The 20,909-nt window shown below is 43.1% G+C and overlaps 3 protein-coding genes across 3 annotated transcripts; all 3 read right to left on the bottom strand.

The window, feature by feature from the left end:
- Window positions 1-1,396: 1,396 nt before the first annotated feature.
- LOC102717902 lies at window positions 1,397-3,601 on the bottom strand. The gene is made up of 2 exons (XM_006655405.2): window positions 1,967-3,601; window positions 1,397-1,837 (listed from the first exon to the last, which is right to left on the bottom strand). The coding sequence occupies exons 1-2, from the start codon at window positions 3,599-3,601 to the stop codon at window positions 1,397-1,399; spliced, it is 2,076 nt and encodes a 691-aa protein (XP_006655468.2).
- A 746-nt stretch (window positions 3,602-4,347) lies between these two features.
- On the bottom strand, window positions 4,348-6,698 carry LOC102722120 (thioredoxin H-type-like). The gene is made up of 3 exons (XM_006654556.3): window positions 6,457-6,698; window positions 4,921-5,043; window positions 4,348-4,820 (listed from the first exon to the last, which is right to left on the bottom strand). The coding sequence occupies exons 1-3, from the start codon at window positions 6,562-6,564 to the stop codon at window positions 4,686-4,688; spliced, it is 366 nt and encodes a 121-aa protein (XP_006654619.1). The 5' UTR covers window positions 6,565-6,698; the 3' UTR covers window positions 4,348-4,685.
- Window positions 6,699-9,175: 2,477 nt separating this feature from the next.
- LOC102721838 (jacalin-related lectin 3-like) lies at window positions 9,176-19,693 on the bottom strand. Its single transcript, XM_015837734.2, has 12 exons — window positions 18,986-19,693; window positions 17,345-17,580; window positions 17,122-17,262; window positions 16,481-16,912; window positions 16,192-16,264; window positions 15,914-15,947; window positions 12,924-12,956; window positions 12,070-12,289; window positions 10,568-11,302; window positions 10,133-10,477; window positions 9,809-10,024; window positions 9,176-9,683 (listed from the first exon to the last, which is right to left on the bottom strand). Exons 1-12 carry the CDS (start codon window positions 19,416-19,418, stop codon window positions 9,387-9,389), a joined length of 3,195 nt encoding a protein of 1,064 aa, XP_015693220.2. The 5' UTR covers window positions 19,419-19,693; the 3' UTR covers window positions 9,176-9,386.
- Between the last annotated feature and the right edge of the window lie 1,216 nt (window positions 19,694-20,909).

The following is a 20,909-nucleotide window of genomic DNA, read 5'->3' as shown; positions in this document are numbered from 1 at the left end:
GGAGTTGACGAAATATTTGGGGATTAAACATAAACTCTCTTGAAATGAGTTTCACATAGTTTCTAATGTATTTGGAACGGTAAGCATTCACCCTGATGAAATTGCATCTCTCTCTCCTCGTTAATATTGTGTTATCTCATTATATTAGCTAACGTGACACGAGTGAAATACGTATGAAACTTTAACTGAAAGTGGCCTAATATACTAGCTCCATTGCATTATATGTAATTATTTAATCCATTTGCATCTAAATCATTCTTCTCTCTGTACGAGGGATGTCTCATTTCCTCTCCTCCAATCCATCATCTAATCTTATACAGTATTTTGGAGCCGTTGATAAAAATCTTATAACACTTGCTCTCTACAAGCAATCAAACATACTCTTAGTCTACATAATATTTCTAAATAAAATTTGAGAACCACCCCTTATCTACACTTCTGCAGTGACATCTTTTCAACAAAAAACTAGAAAGCAGGAATATTTACCTCCCATGAACTTTTGTTTTCGTTTTCTTAACCGAGTTACATGTTTTGCTTTGTTTTATACTTTTATTTTAATACCATATTTCCTTTTATCTTACATTTTTCCTTTTGCGTTTGGTTTTCTCTCTTGCCACTACATTTTAAGCCTTTTTCATGGTCGCACGAAAAAAATAGCCACACATGTCAACATTTCTCAAGTACATGAAACTACCAAAGTCAAAAGCCAAGGCAGGACAACAGTGACTTAAGGTTTGGTTCATATCTGCTTGTTGGGAACTAATCTGCCAAGCAGGAAACAGAGCAATTTATTAGTACATGATTAATTAAGTATTTGATATAGAGTCTTTAAAATATATTAAATAAATTTTAGCAAATTTTCTATTGAATTATTGTATGAAAAACATCCAATTTAGTTGTTTGGGATGTGCACGTGTGGACACAAGAGAGCAGACATTACAAAGTTGGCTTAGGCAACGTTCATTGAACCTAATTTTAAACTTAACTTAAATGGGTTCAGTTCGTTTCGTTTCCAACTCAGCCTTGGCCCCTATCATCAGAATTTTCAGAAGATTCTCTAAACATTGTTCAGATTATAAGAATATAAAATTATAGAATCCAACACATAAACTGCAAGAGAAAATAGGATGCCCAACTTTTTCATATTATCATCGGTTGACCCCTAAGTCCTAACCAACCCCTTCTCAAAATTTTAAGCTCATCCTATATATGACATTAGTCTCGTGTATTCGATTTATAAGGCCCAACCAAGAAAAGCTTCCAAAGTATCAAGCGCTTTGTTCCAAACTAATAAATCGATCGATAATGTATTAAAAAAATAAATTTGGTCTATCGATAGAGTAGCCAAATCTCCTAGCTAGTTTGCACGATCTCGAACATAACCGATATCGACCAATCACACTGCCGGTGTCGGACTCGGTGCCAGCGGCGGCGCAGCACCGGCACCGGCCGGCCGTTCCAGGACGCCGGCGTGGGAGAGCAGCGCCCACAGCTGCGTCATGAACTCGCCGCCGGCGCCCAGCATCTCGGCGTGGATGTCCACGTTGTCCGACGGCGCGAGGAAGAGCACGAACTCCGCCCAGAACTCCGCCAGCACCTGCCACCGCCGCTCCTCGGCGTCCACGGTCGCCCTGAGCTGCCCGCCGAGCAGCGCCGCCTTCTCGATGATGGTGGAGCTGCCTACTCTCTCGTACGCGCCGCCGAGCTCCCTTTCCTCGATCTCCCGTAGCCTCTCGAGCACGCTTCCATCCGTCCTGCAGCCGGCGAGGTGGTCCCGCGCCTGCTGCACCGCCGTGTCGAAGATCTGCTCGACGTTGTAGCTCGGGTCCGGCAGCATCTCCGGCACGAACGCCACCAGGTACGCGCAGTAGTTGGACAGCTTTCTCGCGATGAGCCTGTTCACGCCGGCGACGTCGTCGTCGTCGCCGCCCTCGCGGCGGCGGCTCCGGCCGCCGCGGAGGCTCGCCCACTCCCAGTCGCAGCGCGTGGTGACGACGTGCCACACGAGGATCTGGTCGGTGAGCTTCGGGAAGCTGCACGCCCACTCCAGCGGCGACGACAGGCCGTGCCTCCGCAGGGTGGAGACGCCATTGGTGAGCTGGCCGTAGCTCGCCCTGAGCGACACGAGCACCGCTCGCCTGACCTCCTGCGGCAGGCGCTTCCTCCGGCCGCGCTTCTGGCCCTGCCGCCGCGGCTCCACCAGGTACAGCGTCAGCCACGACAGGAGGTTCCATGGACGGTGCCTGTACCGCTTGAGGAGCACGTACTGGCCGACCTTGTCCTCCCAGTACCTCGTCGCCGGCGGCGTGATGCTCTCCTTCCACCAGAGGTGGCCGCGCCGCCGGTTCGACCAGTGCTGCTCGTCGCGCACGCAGCGGTACACGGTCTTGATGTACCTCCAGTTGCTGGAGAAGCCGGCCACCGCCTGGCACAGCTCGAGCCCGGCGGTGATCAGGACGATCATCACGGTGACGGAGCGGTCGAGGTCGCGGACGCCGATGAGGAGGTGGTGGTAGCCCGGGCCGAGCGTGCCGAAGAACGCCGTCCACATGGTGAGCCCCGCCACCGCGGCGGCGATGCAGACGTAGGTTCGGGCTCCGACGAGGACGATGTTCCTGGTGTAGAACTCGTCGTAGAGGAAGGCGAGCTCCGCCTCGACGACGCGGAAGGCGGCGTCGGGGCCGGTGGTGACCGGCTGGATGAGCCCCTCGCAGACGAGGTCCCGCGCCTTCTGCGAGCCGGCCTCCGCCGGGACGAACCCGTAGAACCGCCGCTTCAGCAGCTTGAACAGCGCGAACGAGAGGCAGAAGTCCCTCGCCATGTCCTTCTCCACCTCGCTGTACCCGGCCTCGCCGTCGATCCACCGGTAGACACGGTCGATGGTGACGACCGACTTGCCGTCGCTCTGCGTCATCATGTCGTCGCGGGCAAGGCGGCTGCCTTGGTGGCTCACCGGCAGCATGGTGTCCTCGCCGTGGAAGATGTACTTGTACCCCTTCATCGTCCTCGGGTCCGCCGGCTGCTCGCTGGCGGCGAGCGACTCCTCGACGTCCATGTACTCCGCGACCACCTTGACGGACTGGTCGGGGAGGCTGGCCTTGATCATCTCCACGATCTTGGCCGCCGTCTTGAGCACGTTGAGGCACCAGAACGCCCAGATCGCCGCCCGGTAGCTGGCGTTCCGGCCGGTGGCGCTGACGACGAGCCAGAGCACGAGCGCTGTCTGGAGGATGTGCTGCAGCAGCAGCTTCTTCCGCTGGCTGAACTCGCGGCGGCTGTGCACCGGCGCCGCGTACGCGCTCGCCTGGATCAGCAGCAGCGCCGCCGCCCACAGCACGAACGTCTCGCCGCGGAACGGCCCGTCCTGGATGAGCCCCACGGCGTAGGACACCACCACGTACGACAGCGAGTAGGCCATCCACATCACGCCGCGGAGGAGCTTGTCGCTGCTCCGCCGCCGGGTGGTGCCGTACAGCACCAGCGCCGCGAGGATGACGGCGCTGAGGAGGACGACCACCTCCAGCCGCAGCAGACGCCCTTCCACCGTGCTCAGGCTCTCCACGAAGCCGCGCACGGCGGCCCTGCGGCTGATCACCTCCATTGCCGGGAAGCTCGCTCGTCGCCTTCACTAGACACACGGACCACCGATGATCTTGCAGCAACCGAAGCAGATCAAACACCCTGCCATTGACGGCGATTTCGCCTAGTTCTTTCTCCACTTCTTATCGATTCGATCCATGCAGCAAGACGATGAGATGGTGATTGAAGCAAGAACAAAAATGGAAAGGAAGACATGGGGATTGAAGTGGGATGCAAGATAGCTTCTTGCTTTGCGAGTTGTGGCGGTGGCACTCCATGGAAGACAAGAATCTCTCATGGTTACACTTACACAGAGAAATTTTAGCAGAACCTTTCTTCTCTCTTGAGTAAGCAGGATATCAAATCAGCTTATCTTTATGCCTGGATCAGTGAGGAGCAGCTTCAGAATCGCCGGTCATTTAATGACCAGTAAAATGGCTCGGGGTGAAGAAAAGTATATGTTCCAGACATGATCAATCTCACCATCCCTGAGAAAGTAACTCTCCATGCATACATACCAATGTATGGTATGCATGCAATGAAGGTGACTAGAAATAGAAGCAGGATTGCAAGAGTAGTAAAACCCTAACTGTAAAGGTTTGGTTTCAGAACACAAGTCATCAATTCTCAAATTATCTAAGAACTTTCTCAAACCACAGTCACTGGCTTGAGATGGTTGAGATGACTTGAGTTTATGGAACACATCATTTTTTTTCTTTATTAGCATGGGACTCCATGCAATTTGTAAACTCTTTCAAGCCTTTTATCTTTTGCAAGTCAACAAGGATTTGGCCAATCACTAGAACGGTGATGGACTCAGTACAAAATAACAATTGTTCTTTACTAGTCATGAAAGTTAAACAACTCCCAAGGACCCAACATTCTGACATCTCACCTGAAAGAAAGCATATGCAAAACACTCTATTATTTTGTTGGGAAGACTCAAAGCACAAGCTTGGATCAAGCAAAGGGATTATCGATGAACTAGACACCGGTAAGAACAGTGCTTAATACTAGAAGCATATTGAGAGCAGCATAAAGGCACTAATCCTTTCAGAGCCTGAAGGCCCATTTATTTAGGAGATCGGTACTAATTCACTATAGCACTACTGGGCTGCATGTAGCTCAAGCTTGCTTGTCAGTTCATCCTTCATAGCGCCGACAACCCTGTCTTTAACATCACCCTCCTTCATAAACAGGAATGTTGGCATAGCCTCAACACTGAATTGCTCAGCAATAGGCTGTTTGTTACATAAATCTTCATTAGGATCAAAGAAGAACAGGAAAGACAAAACAGCAATTGTTCTACAATACTCCATAAAAAGTGTGGAGCAGAAATACCTTCAGTTCATCAACATCAACCTTCAGAAAAACAACACCTGGATGCTTCTTTGCAAGATCAGCGAAAACTGGACCGATGATGCGGCATGGTCCACACCATGCCGCAGTGAAGTCAATCACAACCTGTTATGAAGAAACAAGAAGGTTAACAACCTTTTCAGTATTGCTATCTGTTACGATTCCAATACCTTCAATCAGAACTACAATTTCAGTATTGCTAATTCTGGTACGTATATTGGTGATTATAAGAGCTTTCAACCTTTGGATGGGAAGTCTTCACAAAATTGGAGTTTAGTTATCAAACAACTGCACCCTATCCTTGGTGCATCATGGCACGATTCACATAAATTATGCCATGATTCTGCTCTAGTGTGTTACTCCTCTATCCCATATTATAGCTACTTATAGGCTATAGCATTTAAATTGTGTCCCATGGTACTGCCCTATTTGAAATAGCTGAAATTGATCGATCATATGATTTTTGTGATAGCTATTTGAAGGTATGAGTGAATGAATTAACTCATACAAAATTTTCAAATTTTGTTGCACGAAAATGTACCATTTAAGAGCTTGGGAAGCATGTGAACGAAAATCCAAAATCTAGAATAAGAAAAGAACAATGCTGAGCTACTTCACCACCTGCTTCTTGAACCCAACCAATCACAACCATATCTCATTTAATTTCTCCGCCTACTTACTTATCTCAACCAATCACGACCCTCTCTCATTTAATATCATATTATTCCTTAATTTCTTCAAACAAGAGCCCAATTTCTTATAATATGGGACACATGGAGTGAATTAATCATACAAATTTGAATTTATTTATAATTTTTGTATGAACAATTGGAGAAACACTCTGACTCTGCACTACTAGATGAGTGCCGACCACAGATTAAAAAAACATTTATTTCTTATATGAGTAAACACAGGTCTGAAATTTCAAAGTATCCCGAAATAGTTGTGTACTCTACACCATTAGCAACAAAAACGCTGTAAACCATCAACCACGTAGTTACCAGGAAAATAGCACCACTATACAAGAACTAGTGACTTACCCTTACCCCCTACGATTTCCTATAGTAGCTACCATCAAACTATTTTCGACCAACCCCAAGTATGAAGTATGAGCACATTAACAAGAAATATAACAGTTGCTGTAAGCCTGTAATGAAGCAGAAACATAGCAGTTGCTGTAATGAAGTAGAAAAAATATAACAGTTGCTGTGATGGAGTAATAATCCTTCTCACAGTTACATAAGGGTAGATCCATATATCCACACCGAAAAGGGGAAGAGAAACCCTAACATCCTCTAATGTATCAAAAAAAATAACCCAACTGGATTATACAAAAATTCCTCCTCGGATGCCCTAATCACAAAATTGGAAACAAAAGAAGTTTCAAACAAAGAAAAAAAATGCACATACTCGAGCAGAGTCTCAAACCCACCAGGCTAGGTACCCGCACCATTGGATCCCAAAACTCCAGAAAAAAAAAAGAAGGAAATGAACAAGAGGAGATCAACGCTTAATCACCAGCTTCTTGGCGCTGTTGGCCGCCTCGATCTGGATGGTCCACTCCTCAAGGCTGTGGATCGCGATCACCGAGTCCTCCACCTGCGCCGCTGAGGCCGCCGCCGCCATCTCTCCCTCTCCCCTCCCTCTCCCTCTCCTCGGCGAGCAGAACACCGCTTGGTTTTCACGCGAGGACACGACACGACACGCGCGCACTTGCTCTGAGCCTCTGAGTTTCTGACCTTCTCTGGCTATCTGCTCCCCGCGGCTCGCCTTCCCAAAGATATTGTCGTGTGTCCTAGTGGTGAGTCTGGTGACGTGGCGAATATGCCATTTCTCCGGTGGGAAATTACAATCGAAGCCCTGGTTGTAAATAGTATTTATAATTACAAAGAAATATGAATTAGTCTTGAATAATTGCGAGAGCATGAACTAAACTTCTAAAGTAAAATTTCAGATATTTAGCACATCAATTTTTCATCCCCTCAACACTAATTTGCGTGGATTTGGTCTGAGCTAGCACATGTGACACCAACATTATAGTAGAATTGTAAGAATATTTTTTCCCATCCTTAAGAAGTTATCTAGAGATATCACTGCTTTCTATGTAAAATTTGGTATCTCCATAAAAAACAGTGGTAACTCATGGTATCTTCTCAAGGATGAGAAAATTACTCTAATAAAAAAAATTTAATGGGACTCACCTGTTATCACTTTCTTCTTCTCCACTCTCTTTCCCTCATTCTTTCCCCCTTCCAGGGCACCACATCTCCACCCTTCGTCAGTCGGCAGGTAAAAAAAAAACTCAGCTTAAAAACTAGAAACAAAAAGAAATGATGTGAAGCAATGAAGTGAATTATAGTTTATGTGGTAAAATGAGTCAAATAATAGTTTAGGATCCAATAAACTAGTTTAGGGGAGTAAAGTGATATTTTTGTATGAAATTTGATTTTTTTTATTTTAGCACCATATTATGCTCGTCGCTTAAAAGTTACTCCATCCATCTGAAAATATAAGAGCATTTAAAGTTTAATTTTTTTCCAATAATATAAGGACGCCTTTATACGCTCCCTCATCTCAACCAATCATAACCACTCATTTAATTTTCTCATCTACTTTATCTTAACCAATTACAACTTTCTATTCTCTTCTTTGTTGGAATAAATAATTCTATAAGATTGATTTACCTTAATTGATCCTTAGCCTATAAATGATCATGTATGAAATTATGTGAAAGAATAAATACAGACCTGTGGATGAATATATACAGACCCGCAAATGAAGTCATTAATCTCTTCTTCCCCTTTTCTTTTTTGAGGTCCGCGGGATCTCATCACCGGTGTTTTTTCTCGATATCTGCAGCCTTCAGGACGCTAACGAGTTGGCTGGGGATTGCCTCATAGAGCCCTTACAGTGCTTAGATTGATCGGGAGTGGATTTAGGGTTTCAGAGAAATTGCATAACTAATGATAATTGCCCTCGTAGCCATACCTTTCTTTTATAACACGGTGTTAGGCCTTGGGGGTTTCTCTTCAGCTATCTCTATTCCATTTCCATCGATCACAGAAACGGCCACTGTTCATTACGTTTCTGTTAGAAAGAGAGATTAGATGGTTATATCTCTTTCCGGTTCTCAAGAACGCTGATAAACCAACTAACATTCAATCGACCTTAATCTATTAAAAAAACTCTAAACATCTATATACTGTTGAATAAAGGTACTCCCTCCGTTTCATAACGTAAGATATTTGATTTTTTCTTGTAATATTTAATCATTTGTCTTATTCAAAAAATTATAAAAATATCATTTATTTTGCTTGTGACATACATTATTGTCAAAAAGAACTTTAAATACAATTTACTATTTTTTATATTTGTACCAAATTTTTTAAATAAGACAAATGGTCAAACGTTGCAAAAAAAAATCAAACATCTTATATTATAAAATGAAGTTAGCAGTAAATTGGTAAATATGATTGATTCCCTACCAACCTATGGTTGTTTTCATAGACATGCTGCCTATTCCAGCCATATTCAGCCTTGAATTGCAGTGTCCCATGTCACAGTCCCTGGCAGTTCGATATAGCATGGGGAGTCTAATGGGCATGTTCCCGTGTTTGTACCTAGGGGATAATCTTCCTGAGCGTGAGTTTCTCTTGGCTGTGATCTCTGACAAGTTTGCTACTCACCTTGTCTGACAATATCAGTACTTCTAAATTATTTAGTAAATGTTCTGGTTAAGAAGAAAATATATTTGTGTTTTTCATTTAATGAGATTGTTAGAGTTACTCAGGTGGATATGACTTTGAGATTGTCAGTTACTCAGATGGATATGACTTAAATAGGAAGAAATTTAAATAAGATGCGATTACACGCAATACCGTAGAATTCTTATACACGTTCTTTATAAAATTCAAATGCTTTGGTTAGACGAGCGAGTGCAAAATAAAGTCACAGAACGTGTCAATTTCATTTCCATTTTGTTTAATGTAATTTCATTTTCACTTCTCCGCTGCACTTATTTTTTCCAAGCATGTCATGTACTACCTTACTACGTTAGTTTTCTGCTAAATTCAGCACTGAAATCCTGTTCTGAAGCAGACTGAGACTGGAGCTATCAAAGTTTGTACAGATATGGAGGTGTGGCTAATCTGGTAACCATAACAAATTCAGGCATATTGGATCACACAAAGCTGGGAAAATGCCTCTGTGACAAGCAAAAATGATCGAAAATGAGAAATTTATTTGAATTTACTCATAAATCATGATATACAGTAACTATGCTTGAAGCCCTGAATACAAGGAACCAAGTCATCTGTAATTCTGTAGGCTGAACTGTTCCACATCTCAAAATTGAAAACCATCCCAATCTGTATGGTAGCTATCGGCTAAACTACATGTAATTCATTCATCGTTTGAAATGAACTCAACTAAATCCATTCATAGCTCCATCAGAAGAGGTACTTTGACAGCACGTACTTGGGAGCAGGCCTCCTGTCCCCCATCCAGTGCTGCATATGCACCCCAATGGCGTCCAGGTGCTGCCCGCTCCGGCCATGGAACCCTACCACCTTCCCTTCCGTCTTCGCCGACGAGAAGTATGCGCCGAATTCCTCTCCGAATGGCCCGTACTTCCCTCGGTTACTGATGAAGGTGATCGACCTCAGAGCCCTGGGGCCTTCCTCCCTGTTGGTGTTGTAGTAGCCGTATACGCATGTCAGGACCTCATGCGGGTAATCCAGCTTAATCTGCAGGTGCATTTGGGGAGAGGTTATTGTTTACTATGCTACCGAAGAAAGAAGAACATGTCTTATATGGTTGTTGTAAATTGCATGAAGTTGAACTCAAATGATAATAGTACTCAGTAACTCACCCTATGGGTGATGTGGCCACTGGTTCCATGCCTTGCAGACCAGACGGATTGGTCACCCCGGTCATACTCGATTTGTATCGAGCCGATAAAGGAGCCTCTCATCACATAGACTTGCTTCACACCAGTGTAGACACCATCGTCCCATGGCCGGCCTCCTTCGCCACCCCATGGCCCTGGCCCCATTGGAACTGGTTCTTTCACCATACTATAAGCAACCTGCAAAATGGTTAACAAGTTAGCTCTGCAGCTAATGCATGTGGTAAATCGGCAACGGACATATAGGGCACCTACTCATGTAATGATTTAGACGAGAATTGTCCCTACCTCATCGTATGTTTCGCTCTGTGCTTGCGCAAGCATGTCGTAGCGCAGAGAGGGGTTCATCTCAGTCATTGATCTACTACTAACTCGCGGTGGCACCAACTTGCCTTCCTGAACATGGACTCCAATGCCATCAATGTACCATCCCTCCCTACCATGGAATCCTACTATCCTCCCGTCAGTAAAACTGGTGGAGAAGTATGTGCCGCACTCATCCCCATATGGTCCATATCTCCGCTTGTTTGTGTGGAATGTGAGTGATCTGATCACTGTTGGGCCCATGATCATTGTCGCTCCATAGTAGCCAGTTATATGAGTCAAGATCTCTGAGGGAAAATCAAATACTATCTGAAGAACAAAAGTTCCATTTCATCACAATCCTGTATGTAACAACATCACAGTAAATTAAAAGAACTGCAGTACTGAAATCACATTTACCTTGTCTGGTGAAACAGCCCCACTGAATCCATGCTTGTTTCCCCACACCGCCTGGCCATTTCGATCGTACAGCACCTTAATGGAAGTAATTCCCACTGCTCGTGTCAAATTGATCTGCCACACCCCAGTGTACATGCCATCATCAAAGATGGTGCCACCACTTCCACCCCAAGGACCAAAAGTCTCGTGGCTACTCATAGTTGCAGCTCCTCTCTCTCCATAACTACTAGGAAAAGATACCATCTGCAGTGGTGGACTAGTTTGTGGCACCTTATTCCAGAGGATTCCATCATGGTAGTCTGGAGAAGGTTTTGCATACTGCTGATTAGGGTAATTGCTAGTATAAACAGCATAGCTGTCACCTCTATCTCGGACTGCAAGGACCATGTCATATCCTGAAGCGCCCTCAGGAAAGCTATAACCATTTTTGTTATATGCACCTGTAAGCCTTTGACTCCGAGGCAAGCTTGGAGAATTTGATCGATCTGGAACATGCACTTGCTTCAGATAAAAACCTATAGAGTTGAGATATGACCCTGACCTTCCATGAAAACCAATAATTTTGCCACTGCTCACTGGGAGTGAGAAAGGTGTCCCATCTTCTGTACCGAAAGGCCCGTACATGGAACGGTTGCTTTGAAATGTTAATGATCTTATGATAACTGGCGTCCCACAGACTGATCCGTAATAGCCACTTACAGACACAAGGAATTCATCAGGAAAAACTAGCTTCACCTGTAGATTATACATATAAAATGAATAATTTTATTTCAGGACTATGAAAACTAAAATATGCCTCTTTAAAATAGAATGACAATCAAAGTAGGCCTCTGCTGTATAAACCAATTAGAGCTTCATTAAAAACAAGCCTTATAGTGATTTTATGGCACCAAAATAAACATGAGATCCATACATAAAGCTAAGGCCTAACAATATCCTTCAACTTTGTCAGAATTGTATATAGTTGTTTATACTTTATACTTCTAGTAATTTTATGGTACTTGAGGATGTACCACTGTTTCTAGTGTTAATTTTGTGGTACCTCCTGTTATCTCAACACGTAGGATGTACTGAGAGTAACCAAAATTCACACTAAAAAAATGCAGTTCCTCCTCAAGGACTATATTAAATCTCATTACTATATAGGCCTAACGAGATACACAGTATTCCCTCTGTTTCATATTTTAAGTCACTTTGGGTTTATCCAAAATCAAACATATTCAAGTTTGACCAAATCTATTAAAAAATGTACTAACACCCACAACATCAAAATAATTGTTCTATAAAAATATACTCAATGTTAAACTAATTAGTGTTGTAGATGTTAGAACATTTTTCTATAAACTTGATCAAACTTGAAGAGATTTGACTTAGAACAAATCCAAAGTGATAATATGAAACGGAGGGAGCACCTATTAAGCCTTTTCTCCAAAAATTGGAAAAGCGTTGCAACCTTGCTAAAAAAATTTAAAATACTGCAGCAAGGATATGGTAAACTAGACCTTATCTGTTTCAGAACCTCCTCCATCAGTGCTCCCATGTGTCTCTGACCAGACCGAATTTCCTTTCAGGTCATATTCAATCCTTATGGAGTCAATAGCTGCACCATGGGTGATGATGACCTGGCGTATGTTTGAGTATACACCATCGTCCCAAGGGTATCCTCCTGTGCCACCCCAAGGCCCAACAACTATGGGGCTCTTCCCGTCACTGCTTTTGATACTCTATTGTCAAGGACACCAAAGTTTCATTAGACAATGACAACTGAATTTGAGTTCTGGAATTACATGATTCATGAAGAAAATAAAATATCTGCACCTCATTGCTTCATAAACCAAAACACACTCATGATATTCAGTTAGCAGATTTTCAAATAGTAGAAAGATAGCAATGCTGTGTGGGTTCTGCTCTTGATCCTAAACAATTCTAGGGGTCTACAGCTGTCCAATTGCAAACTTGGCAAACGAAAGCATCAAGTGTTTAACATGTCACTATGATCCCATGATTAAGCAATAGCTTGCAAGCTTGAAAATTACTCCAACTCCAATTTGTCACAATGGTAACTGGCTAGCTCTATTTTGGACAATTCTATGATTTGGACAATTCTATGATAGTACTTCTGAAGATAGTATGCATGCATAAAATTTCACTTTGCCATTGTTGTCAGTCGGCAGGCATACATCTGTTTGGAAAAACAAACACATCACTATGCACACGAGATCATGAACAAACAAGAATGTACCATATTTCGCTGGCCAAATAGGCTCAAACACTTGGAGATAGGGACTTAAGAGCTTAAGATTGCGCCTTCTTGTGCAATTACCAGTCTGCTACTACAATATGGGTTTATTAAGACAACAAGAAGCACTCACCTGCCAATTTATAGGATGACCAGAACAAATGGCGCATTGGTGCCAGGGGAAACCAGCCACTGCCGCAAGCTGGCAGCCGTGTTAACGGTTCAATAGACCTGAAAGCAACCAGGGAACTCGATTCTCTGACCTACTGGAACCAATTTACAATTCACACACATGAAAAGAAAAGAAAAACCCAGTCTTTTTCCAACCACACATATTCTCCTTTTCCTGATCTCCCATGCCTAGCCGACTTTGCATTATTCCCTGTGTTAACGATGCAGAATTAAAGAAGCAAACGATATAGAATAAAACAATAAACATATTTTTACAACATCAATTCTACGCCTGCCTGAATGTTTTTCCCACGTTCATTCGTTTTTTTTTTTTTTTTTTTTTTTTGCGCGTCTCAGTGTCAGTCTGTGGATGGCATTGGCCCGGCGTAAAGAAAGAATAATGGGCAAGGCCGTGGACAAGAAATGCGAAATCTTTTGCCGAAATAACTTGCCAGGATTCTCGATTCCTCTTATGAGATCGGAGGCGATCGATTGCCACTTCACTAGGTTGATTCTTGATTTTACTAAGTGGCCACATTGAGAACCAAACTAAATATAAAAAATGTATCAAAATAACAGATTCATTTCCCCTGGCCCTGCAGAGCTGCACCATGACAATGCCACCAATTTATTCTTCTTCTTCTTCCTCCCCTTTCGCAACCACACTTCTACCCCTCCTTAACCCAGAACGCTACCCGTGCAAAAAGCGAATCTGGAGATTGTTGTTTTGTTCTCACCTTTATGAACTGGAGGGCACTTGACATTTTGGCGCGGCGTCGTCGCCGCGGGGGAATCAGGCGGGCGCCCACGGAGACGGACTCTGCCTGCTCACGCGCGACTGTAAGACGTTCGCCCCAAAGCAAAGCGGAAGACGAAGACGACGCGAACCGATTGGAGAGGCCGCCACGCCACCAGTGGCGTAACTCCGGCGCCATGGCCCATGCGCCTCCCCTCTCGCGGCTGAGCGACGACGCCTACTCCCTCCTCCGCGGCGACGATTTCAGGGAGGACGGAAAGCGGAGAAGAACCACCGCCGACCGGAAATTAACTATTTGCTCAAATACCACAATTGTTTTTTTCAATTTGTTGCCACTATAAGAACATAAAATATGCGTTCTACCCCTTTCATCTTTGTTCCTTGTCTGCACTATTATTGCCTATGTTAGGGACAGAATTAGAAAATTTTAAAGAGTAGGGCTAAGGTAATATAGTATTAACTGATTTTTAAAATTTATATGTTAATTTTGTGTATTTTTAAAGGGATTATAGACCTAGGCCTAGAGCTTCAGCCATAGTTGCTCTAGGTTAGTACCGCCCCTGACCTATGTTAAGCGTGAACATAGTCCTTTTAAAGCGATGCTAAACGTATGATAGTCATCGTACTACCGTCGTACGTTGACGGTGTAACATATGCATACGCCGTGCGTGCCGCGTCTAGTAGATTGTACGTTTATTGTAGGATAAAAGTCGTACGTGCAACTATTTTCAATTCTTTTATGTCTCTGTGCTAAAATTATTTGCATGGTAAAATAACTAACAACTATGGATGCCATTAACCCTAATAATGTTTGGTGTTTAACTCATGCTCGGCCTATGGATATTGAGATCTTACACTCTTATTCATTACTTTAGTATATCATATTCAATCGCTAATCTGTCCAACGGTTTGTAACAGGAAACAAACCATTTGAACATGTCATTCGAAGACTTTAGAAATGAGAATTTCCTATAAACAAAGTTTGGGTAAAATAATAATCCAATAAGAAGCGAGCTGTGATGTCATAATCATTATAAACAACCATTAGATTATGTTAACAGACCATGCATACGAGGAACACTGTGAGAAGGAAAGACGAAAGAATGGAAGGGATAGACCGTACATTTCGTGCCACTACAGTGGCAAAAAAAAAAAATAACCATAAGAGTAGCATTTAACGAGTGACGGCGGGTAAGAGTAGCAAATAGTTAAATTCCCCATCGATCCATCGATCTAGGTTACATGAGGACTATTTTGCAAAAGTACTCGGCCTTTTCTAATTTGACACAAATGACTTTCGAATCAAACCTTTCGTCTTAATTAAATAATTTATATAATTACCAATTATTTTATGATTTAATTTATTACTAAAGTAACTTGCTTATAATTTTATATATTTACACAAAATTTTTAAATAAGACGAATGACCAAACACATATCTAAAAGTCAACGACATAAAAAAAACAAAAAGAGTAGGTTTTTAGGTCTTTGATAGTACACCACACCTGAAATTTTGATATTTTGGTCTTTTTTAAAAACTTATTTTATAAATAGACCTATAAAAAAACTTATTGTGCGAATGAACCTTTTGACCGCGCCAACGTTACTGATGCTGACACCGACATTGAATAGGGCCACGCTAATATCGTTGGTGCCATCCTCTGGCCACATGATTAAGGAGGACGGCGTCAATATCATTAGCGCCATCCTATTCAATATCGGCGCTAGTAACGTTGGTAAGGTCAAAAAGATCCATTCGCACAGTAAGTTTTTTCATGAGTCTATTTGCAAATAGCCAGTTTTGAAAAGGGATAGTATAGTCCATTTCGCAAAATTCTTTTTGGCAAACTATTCATGAACACACCATTCTGACGGCTCCTTGTGGCCATTGGATTGTTTGAGTTCAAGCTCTAATGTCTTTAGAACGAACTAATTATTCAAGGGAAAAGTATCTGAGTTTGAGATGCATAGACTTACCGCAATCTCTTTATTATCAATCTAACATAGAAGTACTTTTACCAAGTGGTTTTCGCCTCTGCTACAAACTCGAGTGAAACGATCCAGTCTAGCCTGGCATGTACAACAACATTACAGAACAAAGTATGATTCACCAACACGTAGTAAAGGCTTCTTTGGAACACAGGAATTTATAGGATTTTCATAGGAAACCATTCAATTCCTCCGAACCAAATAAGCCCTAAATTTGAATATATCTGTGCAAGACAACTTCAGGGTGTGGCTGGAAACTTGAAGAAAGCAGCAATCCAACCACTGACTACTGAGCCTACCGCTTAGCATCGTCCATACATCCGTATCTGTTAAAGGGAATGGGTCAGCATAAGGTACTAAAAAAAGATCAGGCATGATCACACATAAGATGCTCATGTCAACTGTACTCACTCGAAGAAACTTGGCTTGAATTATGCACTCACTGACCCAGCAGTTCCAACAAACCACCCAAAGAGGGAACTTTGGAGAAAGACTGTTTCCTACTCCCTCCCTCCATGACAGAGAAGTTGCCATTGTTAGCCTGCAACAAGAAAAAACACTCAAGTTCTCAGAACATACAATGTTTATCTGACGATGAACGGAATAACAAACACATTGGTGACCCCTGACTATATACAGTCAGTAAAAGAAAAACTGAAGTATGATATGAACCAAAGTGAAATGGTAACGGAGTTAGAATAAACATAAAAAGTTTGAGCCAGCTCATATTGGATGCACAGAATTGTTTTCTATATACCTTGAAGCACCGTCGGCTAGCCGTATCACAAATCGGGTAGTCATGGGGGCAACAATAACGATTATCCTTGCAGCAAGTTGCGCTGTCCAGTTCACAGCAGCTCCAAGAAAGGCACAACCCCAAGACACGCCAGGAGCAACAGCAGGTGGATCCTTCAGGGCAGTAGGTAAGAAGGCTGCATTTGGTTGGACCTGGGCCTGGCGAAGGAGGAGGATTCGGGCTTGTTTTTGTAGGGAATGATGGCATCTGGTTTATGCCACAGATACCATAGGAATTGCCGGTGTTCCGATGCATATGCATATACCCCTTCATTCCCCAACTTTCACCCCAAGAGTTTTTCACAATCCAGTAGTCCTTGCCACCTTCAGAACCATATCCCACAATTAACACAGCATGATCAAGCGATGTAGGACATGGACCATCGAAGATGCCCTGTATGACAAAATATTAAGAGGCAGGTACAAGAAATGTGTACAATCGGTAAAACATGCTCATTAGAAGTAGATCAACAAACTATGTACTTCCTCTGTTTCATAATGTAATAAGACTTTCTAGCCTTGTCTGGATTCATATGGATGCTAATGAATTTAGACGAGATTAGAAAGTCTTACAATATGAAACGGAGGTTGTACTATTCATACCTTGGAGTATAGTTGAAATGCTCTAGCGCTACCACATATTCCTACGCTGACAGGTTGCTGAGCAACAGCCTGAAGTAACAGATCTTCATTGTTGGCGGGTACATCTTTGTAGCCATCAATTGTTACCACTCGCCTTTTGAGCTGCATTTTAAGCAGCCAAATTGTTGCATTAGGATGGCAGGTAGAGGATACCTAAGGTGGAATGTACAAATTTTCATTTTACCTTGTTCTTGTTGCATGTTCCATCTGTTTCACGATATGGGTAATCCTCCTCCGTGTCAATTCCACCATTTTTAACCACAAACTTATAGGCATAATCCATGAGGCCACCACCACAACCAGTATTGTAGGATCTATCACAGTCTATTAGTTCCTGTTCGGAAAGGCTGATCAGGGAACCTGTCTTGATCTTGTTTATTCCCTCCATGGCACCTGTAGCTGAGAAGCTCCAACACGCACCTGTACAACAATGCAGACAACATTAGCTGGAACTACTGGCATGGTTTAGCCACTGCAAATGAGGCAGTATCAGCAGTTAAAAGTGAAACTTCAATAATCATGTACGAAGCATTCAACAAAAGGAAACAAAACCTAGACAAAGTCCAAATGAGACTTCTGGCCGGGAACAACTTTTGTGCCAAGAGTCACCACAACCCCTACCTTGTAAAAGAATATTTTCTGAGAAGGTTCTTATGTGGTACACATTTGTAAATGCATCTTTCCAATTCTACCAGAGGCATTTTAAGATAATCTCCCTACCTAGAACACTTGATCCCTGGAAGCATGATGATTAATAACAAGATTTTTTCCAAAGATACGATACTCAACTGCAAAGCTGGGCCATCAAAACAAGGAATAGCTGTTTTGGCAGTAGAAGCTTACAGAAATTTCTAGATAAGCTGAAGACCAAACTAACGCTAAAAGGTAACAGAAACATGTGCAAGTTAAATTAGGGTCTGTTTGGGGTAGCTTAAAATTCCCAAGAAGTAGCTGGTGAGAAACCAACTTATCAGAATTGGAAACACTAAGTTTAACCAACTTATCAGAATTGGAAACACTAAGTTTTCTAACTTCTTGTAGTTTATTTTCTGGATTCTGCAACTCTAGATTCTCAGAAGCTAAATGCTGTTTAGAAAAGCTTATGATTTCTGTAGATTATGTAAGAAGCTGCAACTGCCATAAGCTCCTCCAAACAGACCCTTAACATCTCATTAGTGTGCAATGAAGAATCTTATTTTGATTACTCTCTCTCTCTCTGGTTGTGCTGTACGTACACCAGGACAATTACTTCATTCTAACGCTAGCAAATCTGATGGACTTGATCTAGTGCTGGAAAGAGTTCAACCGACTAGAAGATGAGTTTGTTTTTGAAAATTCAGTCAGTAAAATTGCAATAGGTCCTAAAAGAGGTTTGAAGTCGCTTAAGTTTAGCAATATATCTCACCAACTAACGAGAAAAAAAAAATCAAGATTATTTCTAGAGGACACCATGATGATCAATAAACACAGGTAGGGCAGAATACACCAAGAAAGAACGCTGCTAACTGTTAAACAATCAAACATTGAATCTAACAGCAATAGCCCCCAATGAGTTCTGAAAGGCCAAATTACTTTTTCTTTTTTTGTCAGCCTCTTCTCCTTTGTAATCTTACGTTCCTAAGATTCTTGGAACCCTCTGTAGCTACTGGATAGTGGTTCGTTCACATGATTCTAACTTCATTTTGCTTTAGAAACTTCTGGATATATAACTACTAAAATCAATTCCCAAGTCCCAAAAAGCAATTATAACAATTCATTCCGATGGAAAAAGATCAAATATTTCAATCTAAAAAGAGTAGAACAGATCAAGAAGATGTAGTCTCACCGCAGCTGCCTTGGTCCTTGACCTTGGTGACCACGCCGCTCTGCCTCCAGTCCAACGCATCGGGCACGGACCCGACGCCGCCCAGGTACGGCGCGCCCTCGCCGTCCCGGCGGGGACCCGCGCCGGCGGCGAGGCGGCCGAGGCGCGCGGCGCGGAACTCGTCGTGCGTCAGGTCGGCGAAGGCGTTGAGCGCGAGCGCGTACGACGCCGGCGCGCCGTCCCCCGCGTTGTGCGCCGCCACGAAGGCCGCGTTGTCCGCGAACGCCGCGAGCCGCGCCGCGCGCTCCTCGGCCGTCGCGTACGACTTGCCGTGCTCCGCGCACCACGCCTCGAACTGCGCCTCGTACTCCGCCACGCCCAGGCCACCGTCCGCCGCCGCCGCCGCGGACAGCAGCAGGAGCGGCAGCAGCGGGAGGCAGGAGGCGAAGGCCATCTCGCCCGTAACTCGCCACCCACTTGGTGGCCGGAGACTGGTGGCTCTTGACTCCTTCTTGGCCTCTTCCTGACACTTCGTCCAATTAAAGAGAGAGGTACAGGGATTGGATTTGGCGAGCAAAAGATCGAGCTTTGCAGATCGGAGAAGAACGGAGAAGAAGACGAAAGATCTCGTCTTTTTGATGATATCACCAGCAAGACAATGACTATAGCTGATATCTGATTGGAACTAGGCAAACGATGGGCAGCTCTGCTGATGAACAGAGCAAAACAGATAAGTCCAGCGCGTGGTACACGTGCGTACAGCACAGTGGCTGCCTGTAGCAGTCTACAGTCGCAGATGGGGAGCGGAGGAGGGATTTTGACTTTTTACATTGAGCTTCACGTCACGTTTTATCTTCGATTTAAATAGTCTCACGTATCATATCCATAAAATCAATATAAATAATTAACCAAAGTGTCAAATCATTAAATTTGACGATCGGGCCTGTGTCTCGCCACGGCACGCAGCGACGTGGCTCACCTGTTCATCAGTAAAAATAAAATGTTTGACGATTCGTATGAGAATCGAGTGGTATACACGAAATCAACGCATGTAAATTTATTTGGAAGAAATGATGCCGGCGAGCCGGTGACTATTTGTTACTTGTATATGGGGTGTTTGGTTGTAGAAAAGAAAATTTTTGGATGTCACATCAAACATTTTCGGATACGAATGAAAAAACGAATTTCACGGCTAGCCTAGAAACTACGAGACGAATCTTTTGAGCCTAATTAACCTGTTATTAGCACATGTAGGTCACTGTAGCCCTTATGGCTAATTATGGACTAATTAGGCTTAAAAAATTCATCTCACGATTTCTCTCATAACTGTGTAATTAGTTTTTTTATTTATGTTTAATGCTTTATTTATATGTCTAAAAATTCGATGTGAAGTTTTTTGGGAAAACTTTTGGAACTAAACAAGGCAAATTGATGGCAATGGGCCATGTTACTGGTTTTCAGTGCGGAATTATCCTATTAGAGCAAGATCAACAGAAGAGCTAATTGCTAGCTCTAAAATCTTTTTGTGTCACTAATAGCTAACATAGGACCAATTTGTACCGTAACTATACACAAATATATGCTACATCATCAATGTATAATCTACCTCTTATATACATATAGTGTCTTGGAACTTGTGTTGCAGCTGACTATAAATCTGTAACTCACTTTTCTTCTCTCCTTTACTCTTTCCTCTACATAAGCATAAATATAACGTGATAATTTTTAGAGTCCCCTACGTCACCTATTGCACTCACTCTTAAGGGACCAACATGATTATAATTGGTTCTACTGATTTTATGATCTGCTTTTAAAAGTTAAATTTATCTTTAGAACATCTCAACCTTCCTCCTCTCTCCCTTTTGCCTAGGTTTAGTACAATAGGTATCAACTAGTACCGATGGGTATCGATCTAGTATCGATGAATATCAGTTGATACTAATGA

Source organism: Oryza brachyantha, chromosome 5, assembly GCF_000231095.2.
Source record: "Oryza brachyantha chromosome 5, ObraRS2, whole genome shotgun sequence".
Classification (NCBI taxonomy): Eukaryota; Viridiplantae; Streptophyta; class Magnoliopsida; order Poales; family Poaceae; genus Oryza; species Oryza brachyantha.
This window is presented reverse-complemented; position numbering and strand designations above follow the sequence as displayed.